The sequence below is a fragment of the Trachymyrmex cornetzi genome, unplaced genomic scaffold, assembly GCF_001594075.2.
Source record: "Trachymyrmex cornetzi isolate Tcor2-1 unplaced genomic scaffold, Tcor1.1 scaffold579, whole genome shotgun sequence".
Classification (NCBI taxonomy): Eukaryota; Metazoa; Arthropoda; class Insecta; order Hymenoptera; family Formicidae; genus Trachymyrmex; species Trachymyrmex cornetzi.
In genome coordinates this window covers 3130597-3139658 of record NW_017299892.1, presented here as the reverse complement: position 1 = coordinate 3139658, position 9062 = coordinate 3130597, and the positions used below count along the sequence as shown (strand labels likewise).

Below are 9062 nucleotides of genomic sequence, written 5' to 3'. Positions count from 1 at the left end.
GGCTTAATATTCAAACCCAACCACCACCACCACCCCCCGAATTGGCAACAGCAGCAGCAGCAACAGCAGCAGCAGCAGCAGCAGCAACAGCAACAACAACAACAACAACAACAACAACAACAACAACAACAACAACAGGGGTCATCGCAACAGGAAGGTAGCAATTCTAGTCTCGGTCTCGTGCCTTTCCAGATCTGTCTACAACAGGCCGAGATGATCTACAGTAACATGGAGACGTCCTCAAATCAACAACAGAGATCATCGCAAAATTAAAAAAGACTTTTTTTTATTTTTAATATTTTAACTGTATGAACAAAAACTTTCTTCTTTTTAAATTTAGAATTCTACAAAGATTTTTAAATCTTTGAAAAAGTCCGTTTTGTTTATTTATTGCATGTACTATACAAAGAAAACAGTAGATAGTATTTAATGTAAAAAAAATATAAACATATATTTTTTCTTGTCCTTCTTTTTCTTTTTTCTTCTGGAGGAAGATGCAATTTTTATAAAAAATGTTGTACGTTGCATGTGTACCTACAAAAAGATTCTAATTATAAAAAGTTATAGTAAGCTCATTGTATAATAATAGCAGCAGCCAAATATTACATAAACTGTGACAGAATTTTGATATTTTAGTGCAATAGTGTACAATATTTTATATATTGGCTATTTATCATTCTACCATTGTATATTTGTTTATAATTGTATCTTTTTCTTCTTGTGCGACGATCTATAGAGAGATCTATATAAATATAGTGAACTATCTATTAATTCTATTTTCAAGAAACTAAAATATGAGGCAATATAAAGCAAAGTATAATTATTGTGCAAATATGTATTTTACATAAAATCAAAATTTATAAAAATTAATTATATTTATTATAAAATGATTTTGCAAAGAATTAAGTTTTGATAAGGAATATTAACTTAAATTTCACTTAGAATAACATTTTTTTATTTAAAGTGATTTTTTGATGATTTTCTTTCCAAATTACAACGATACTTTCTTTCTACACATAATAATTGTTACGATTTACTTTACCTGCTTTTTTTTGAGAATGAAATTTATATTTTTATACAGAAAAAGAGATTCTTAAATTACAGAACTATTTTGGAAAAAGGTTAAGTAATTAAATATTTAAAAGATACTGAGTTAATTGTATCTGTATAGTGATAAAATTACAAATAACAAATATTCTCAATAATATCTAACAGTAATATTGAGTACATAATGAAAGAATCTACGCATTTATTGAATACTATTAAGAAGAACATCACTAAGAAAGTAAAAGTATATTATATTTAATGTAAAATTTTTATATAAATTTTGATAACCTTTTGAGAATAATTTGATTGTTTTAAACAATTATAAACTTATATAATAAATGAGATAGTTACAATTGAAAGGAATCATCACGCTTGTGTATATTTATTGAATTTATTTTTCTAATGAATGTCATCAAAGTTAACGGAGAAGGGACCAATCTCCATATTTTCCGAAACAGGGTGTGTGTGTGTGTGTGTGTGTGTGCGTGCGTATGTGTGTATTCATGTATTCGAATATTAATGGCGATAAAAATAATATATATTTTGTGGTATGTACATGTATAATATTATCATTTTCATACATATCTGATGTATTATAATATAAATGTATCTTAGATTGCTATAACATTTTTTAATTGTTACTCGATAGAAATACCGTTAATGTACATTATAGAACAAAAAATATAGTAAAATCGATCAAATTACGATTCCATATTGCGTCCATATTGATGTGATGACAATATTCTTCAAACGCTTGCGTAGAATACGAAATACAAAATTAATAATGATGAATTACAAATATAAAAACTAATAAGTTTTTACAAACTCCTTTAATTAAAATAATTAATAAAACCATAAAATATGTATTACAGGCAATAGGAGTCGACGCTGGTTATCAGTTAGCGCAATTTTTCTTAATACTAAATATATAAACCTTAACTTTGAACGTTTCCACTTATGGTTTAAGTCTTCATCAGCAATCTTTCACCCTAACGTAACAATTGGAGTATTACATGACAAAATGATATCTTCAAAATTAATATTGATTGATATAAATAATTTTGGCAACATTACTGTTTATACAATAATTTCGTATAAACAATGATCTGTTTTCTGCACTAGGCTGCTCTAGAACTCTTTTTCTCTCTTTCGACAAATATCAAACGTATATCTATCTCACTTTAAGTTCTAAAAGTGTACACTAGTTCAGCTACAGAAAACAGACCTATAGTTAACAGTTTCGTATCACATAGTTGACAATATTACATAATTGACAATTTCGTATCACATAATAACATTTGAAATATTATAAGTGTATATTATTAAATAATTACTTTTTAAGAATTTAAGAAATGTCTCTACAAGATTTTATCATTCCTAATGGTATAAATATTTTCTTTTACTTTGTCATGACTAACATACATTTATAACATCCAACAAAAAATATAAAGATGTATATGATGTACAATATTTATTTAATATATTGAAATTTAAAAGTGTTTTAATTTCTTTCTTTAGAAAAATGATCCTTTTATGTAAGTATTTTATACATAAATTGTGATACTTATTATTTTAAAACATATGTAAAAATAACAAAATAAAATTAATGGTGTAGTTTTCTTAACGCGTCCGTTAAAATTTGTACTTCTTGATTCACGTTATTTACAAGAGCTTCCACTTGTTGTTTACTGTCGATAATGCTGATACTCTGCGTATAAGCATCATATCTCACTCCAAATTTCCTCGGTATATTTTGAGCAAATTTACTAAAATTAAAAAATTTATTATTCTTTTATTTAATATTAACGATTCCTTTTGTGTTCAGTTGGAACTGTTACATAAATTGTAGATTTGCATAATAACTGCAAACAAACAAGGATGTAATACATTTTATGCGTAAATAAGCGCGTTATATCTTGTATACAAAATGCGTTATATATATCTTTGTATTGCCAATATTGCGCGCTATAGAATAGGAAGAAAATGAGTGTGACCTGGGGCGAGATAGATAAAAACGAATCTGCGACATTTGCTTATTATTCTTATACTTACATCATCTTTTGCTTAGCATCATCGAAGTCTTCTGCAACAAAATATACTGGTTGATATTCTGTTATCGGATATTTTTGTAATGAAGTCTTCGGTGGATCAAAAGGTCGAAGCTCTGGCTTGCCGCTCAAGCAATATTCCAATTCGCCAAAAGATGAGAGTAAACCTGCACCATATGCCTTTAATTCTCCATTTTGTCGACATATTCCGTATTCTACCGTAAACCAGAAACACTACAAAAATAAAATTATATTTTAAATAAATTTAACATTATTTATTTTTTAAGTAACTTTTGATTTTATTTTTATTTTTTTGATTTATTTTTCTATTATTAACAAACTCTAATATTATTGAAAGCCGAATTTACAATAGTATAGTTATAGTTTTTTTAGTCTTTGGATTATCATAAATCTTTACAACATAATCGACTATGTATATTTTATAATTATATGGCTACAAAACACTACAAGTTTTTAATTTAAGATGTTTTAATACCGTTGCAAGTTTCTCTATATATTCGTCCGGAGCACCAAGGGACGCTAAACCGATAACTTGTGAAAACTGTGCAAAAGATGGATCAGCTAAGAGTGGTACATGGCCCAAAATCTCATGGCACACGTCCGGTTCCGGCGTGTAAAGTGGTTTACTACTATGTCGTATGTATTGCGTGCTATGAAACACTCTGAAGGCTAATCCAGCCAGAAAATCACGTGAGGATAATAGTCCTGCTACTGGGCGAAGTGTAAAACCGGTAGAATCTGAAGAAATTGATTGAAAAGTAGAAAATCGATTACGAAAATAAAATTATACCATTGAATTGTACTATCAACTAGTTAACAATTTTTCTTTTCTATGATACAGATAAAAAAAAATTGATTCTTGGAACCAAATAGAATTTATGCTATCATTGATATAATTAAAAAATTCTTAAACATCTTACTATGAAAATAATACATTGACATATAGCATACTCAATCCAATTCAATTTTTTGTATAACTTTCATAAAAATGAATATATTGTAAATTTTTTTTCGATCGTAACGTCAAATATTAAGAAACGATACTAAATGTACGTATTTTTAATCATAAAGAAGCAATAGGAAAAGCATTCGAAAAGTCGGGTACGACATGTCGCAAAGGTATTCAGGGTTAAATTAACTATAAAACTTTCTTTCCCACAACTGCATACATTTAAAAATGTTAATGAGATGTTACCTTTCAAGAAGTTGGATATATCTTCCAATTGGGGTATGTTGTCTTCTCGATAACCACAATTTTCGATAAGTAGCGGAAAAACATGATTATGTTCTCTGCATGCATACTTTGAATAAAGCTTAGTCAAGTTTTTGAAGATTACGCCCCACGTAGCTATTTCTTCGGGCGTGTATTCCACTTTTGGAATAGGTTGTCCGCTAAAATATGGTACATATATTACACACAATATTTTTCTCTTTTAATTAAGTTCTAATAATTCTAGTCTAATAATATATATATATATATTTACAATACGATATATATTCACTCTACCCCAAGGAATATACCAAGTCAAGAAAAAGTTAAAATGATGTACTTTGATGTTAATGTAATGATTTTTGGTTACAAAATTTAACTGTTTATTGACTTTAAGCATCAAAGTAAAGTCATTTTGATGTTATTTTAATTTTTTGTTGACAGTTTTATGTGTTTTTTAAGACTTACTGTTTGTAATGATAAGCAATGTCTGCGAAAAATTTTCTTCTTTTTCTATATACAGGATCCGTAAAACCAGGATGATCGCTGTCAAGTTCGGCACCGTAAGACAAAATTTGATTAGCAAACTTATCGAGGTCGCGTATTCTCCTTGGAAACCATGGTACTGTATTCATATTATCTTTGTGATCACTAAAAAAAAGTTATAATTTATTTTTAATTTTCCCAAGTAGAACAACAAGTTACGATGACGTCAAAATAACGTCAAAATGATATCATTGTGACATCATTTTGACGTTATTGTGTTGTTGTTCTGCTTGGGTTATTATGTACGTAATACAGGATTTTATTGTTTACATAAATATTGAATAATTTAAATATGTACAAACAAATTACAAAAAAGGCTAATGAGAGTCAATTTTGCGGTGAATCATGCAATAAATTATTTAATACATAATACTTATACAATTAATCTTCATACGTTTCAGTCATCATTCGGGCCATCTTCAGTGAACAAACTTAGATAATAGAGAAATCTTCTAATCCGAGCAAGAGAGTGGCAAATCCATCTTTGTATTCAATTATTTTGTCTACAAAATTAACGAGTCTTGTGGCAATTGAATAAAAAGAATTTCTAAATGATTAAACATTGCCATTATTAGATAGATAATTATATGAATTCAATGATGAACAAGAAACTCACCCGTTCGAACATGAAGAACTTAAAATTAAATCTATATCACGAGTTACATCGAGGTGTCAAATTCGTCAGTGTATTATAGCTCTATACGTGTCAGCAGACGTAATACGTCTGCGCATACTATTTTAAAATAATAAATTATCTAACGGCAGCAAACAACACAGTGGCCAACTGATTAATCAAATTATTTATTAAACAAAAAAGCGTGTGATATCGATTTAATTTTAAGTTCTTCATGTTCGAACGGGTGAGTTTCTTGTTCATCATTGAATTCTTATAATTATCTATCTAATAATGGCAATGTTTAATTATTTAGAAATTCTTTTTATTCAATTGCCACAAGACTCGTTAATTTTGTAGACAAAATAACTGAATACAAAGATGGATTTGCCACTCTCTTGCTCGGATTAGAAGATTTCTCTATTATCTAAGTTTGTTCACTGAAGATGGCCCGAATGATGGCTGAAACGTATGAAGATTAATTGTATAAGTATTATGTATTAAATAATTTATTGCATGATTCACCGCAAAATTGACTCTCATTAGCCTTTTTTGTAATTTGTTTGACAATTTCGAGAGTTATAAGTTGAGAATTTTGTTTTAAATATGTACGATATGTCTTAATGAAATAGAACGCATAAATATGAATTGATTATGAAAGAAGGTGAATTGATGAAGGTGATTGAAATCTTATGTTATACAATCGTAAGAATTAAAAGAAATGCCTATAAGAGCCAAATAAACTTTCGTTATATAATTTCGTATATTATAACAAAGCATATTAATAATTAATAAATGAAGAAAAATGAATGATAAATATTTTTTATCCATCAAATGGATTCTTAGCCTAATAATAACGTGAAAATTTAAAACAGATCAATGTAATTTTATAATTCTCAATCTGTATAAAGTTAATTATTTTTATAGTTTATATTTAAAGGCAGTAACATTTATCTGAAATATTTTTAATAAAATTGTTTTATAAAATAATATTATAATATAAGTGCTTAGTATTGGCTATTTACTTGTGAATACTTTTTATTCTAATAAGAATAAAATTGTTTCTAACTTGAAATAACATTCTGAAGTTATTGCCTGTGGTACATGCCTGTTTATTGTTGAAAATATATTTACAAGTAAATGGATAGCAGTTTAACACTAAAAACAAAAAACAAATTTAAGAATATAAGATAATAAGATAAAAAAAAGTAAATTTTAAGATTAATTTAACCAAAGTTGTCAAATAATTGTGATAACATTAATAATAAAAATTAATAAATGAAGCGGAATTGTTAAAAAATAATTTAACAACGTTGCTATTTATAACAAGATCATTATAATAGAAAAATTTAAAAATATATTACAATTAATTTTTAAATATAAATGTTAAAATCTCTTACCTAGAGATTATCGAAAAATAACTGCATTGATCTCGTAAAGCTTCAATTACAGAAGCTATATTACCACCCGGTGCACAGTCAACCATAAATTCATAGTTGTTTGGTCGTCGAAGAGAACTTCTGGACTCAATATGCAATAGATTCACTTTGTGTTCCTACAATAATGTATGCCCTTAACTCATGTATTCTTTAAATTCATATGTCCTTTCTGTTGATCAATGAAATTTCACTTACGACGAAAAGCTGAAGATATTTTCCCAGTGATCCAACTTCATCTTCTTCTTTCGGGGAAAAAATTAAGCAAGTGAAGGCCGAATTTCTGTCTTCTTTGATATAATTTCCGCCGTAGATTAGTTTTGGCTGACACTATATTCAAGATTAATTATAATGTGTTAAATAAAACTTTCGAATAAATCTTTCTTTTGTAAGAACATTTTAATATCTCTATTCGTAAAAGTCAACGTTTTAATATCTTGCTATTTCATGATTTTCAAATGTTTTGATAAAAATTGTAATTATTATTTTAAAGGAGTTATATTGTCGTAACATTTATAGCTAATAATTTATTTAATAAATATTCTCATGGAAATGGATAGACATGATAAAAAAGTTGTCCGTGTACTTTTAAATATGTAAAAGTGTACATAGATTTAAAATTAACAATTTTGTTTACTAAAAAACACATACCATTGGTACCATTACAATTATCATTTTATGATTAAATAATGGCGGTTTTTAAATTCGATTATTCACGTGTCGCTATAATAAACTGTAACGTAAACGGCAGACGAATTAAAATTGTGACTAAGGATCTTTCCATATATACAGCAAAAACTCCCCCTCCTGTTCTAAAATCTAATCAAGTATTGCATGGCAATCCAGATAAATGTAAACATTTCTGCATACACAATTTTTTATATACGTATAAAAAAACGTATAAATATCCGTAAATAAAAATAGTATGACGTACGTACTATAACAGCAACAACAAGAACTCATTTTATAGACGATTAAGTTTTTTGTTATGAAAAAGAAACATAAAAGTTTCGTATATTGTAATCCGTAAAAGATTTTACGTCATTATGGAGAACAGTTTGGAAGTCAAGGCCGATTTCTCTATGTAATTTGCTTAGAATGAAAAAAATTTATTCACTGGCATTTATAAATTATGTGCATAAGAAAACAATAATTATTATATTAAGAAAGTCTAAGAAATTCTTGATAATCTTATCATTATTATAAAATACAATTTTATTTAAAAGTACGCAACACTGAGGGTTCCGTTGTTTGATTAATAACATGGTTCTCAAATGCAACACGCAACAATTAACTTTTATTTTATCATATTTTATGTTTAAACATCGATCGATGCGATGGTACGTGTATTGAATCAAAATTAAATAGTTCTTTAAAATTTTGTGTATCTGTTTACGCAAAGTATATACAAAACAATAAGCATTACATATAATGCTTGATATAATTACTTATAGTTGGCTAATTTATATGATCAGCTAATTTATATAATGAAATCTCAATGTCAAAAAGTATTTAATTTATTTTAGAAAACGTTATTTAAAAAATATTTTATTGAAGTTTTATTAAAATTTTTATTACAAAAATTTTATCGAAATCTTTTATTAAAATTGTATTAATTTTATATTAATTTACAATTAGAAGCAGCGTGGTATACTATTTAAAAATATAGCATATTTTTGGTATGTAATAAAAATAGTAGATTAATAATATAAATTAATTAGTAATATAAAATCATGGTATTTTAAAATTGTAAATTTTAAACCACACGATATTTTAAATACCTTTATAAGTTCATATTATTTCTCTATAAATTTATATTATTATTTATAAATTAAATTAATAATTATAAATTGTTTCTGTTTCTAAACCATTCTATGTATATTTCAAGTAATGTAGTATACAATACAATATAGAAATAGCATATATACTTGTATTATTAGATATTGTTTCTCTATACGCTGTTAGAAATGTAACCACGAGCTTCTTTTACATGTAAATAAAGCTGGTGGTTATGAACGAAATTAAAAGTAATGAATGATTTAATTGAAAATTAAGTTATAGTAGTTACTTAAATGTAATGAACGTGTACATTAAATTTATGAAATTTAATGTACTTTTAATAAAATTTTATGAAAAGTACA

At 26.6% G+C, this 9062-nt stretch overlaps 2 protein-coding genes across 3 annotated transcripts in view; one reads left to right on the top strand and one right to left on the bottom strand.

The window, feature by feature from the left end:
* The window catches only part of Clk (circadian locomoter output cycles kaput protein Clock), a 4356-nt gene extending 4047 nt beyond the window's left edge, over nt 1–309 (top strand). Inside the window, exon 12 of the mRNA XM_018515395.1 lies at nt 79–309. Coding sequence (XP_018370897.1) covers nt 79–273 — 195 coding nt within the window. The 3' untranslated portion in view covers nt 274–309. The remainder of the gene's footprint in view (nt 1–78) is intronic.
* Nucleotides 310–2621: 2312 nt separating this feature from the next.
* Hn (phenylalanine hydroxylase) overlaps nt 2622–9062 on the bottom strand; it is a 7308-nt gene continuing 867 nt past the window's right edge. The window contains exons 1-8 of one of the 2 annotated variants that reach the window (XM_018515398.1): nt 7573–7657; nt 7120–7251; nt 6886–7040; nt 4795–4977; nt 4312–4508; nt 3592–3854; nt 3100–3329; nt 2622–2813 (exon numbers count right to left, since the gene is read on the bottom strand). In XM_018515398.1, coding sequence (XP_018370900.1) covers nt 2651–2813; nt 3100–3329; nt 3592–3854; nt 4312–4508; nt 4795–4977; nt 6886–7040; nt 7120–7251; nt 7573–7596 — 1347 coding nt within the window. In that variant the 5' untranslated portion in view covers nt 7597–7657 and the 3' untranslated portion in view covers nt 2622–2650. Of the gene's footprint in view, nt 2814–3099; nt 3330–3591; nt 3855–4311; nt 4509–4794; nt 4978–6885; nt 7041–7119; nt 7252–7572; nt 7658–9062 lie in introns of those variants that run through there. The other variant, XM_018515396.1, reaches the window with a different exon arrangement.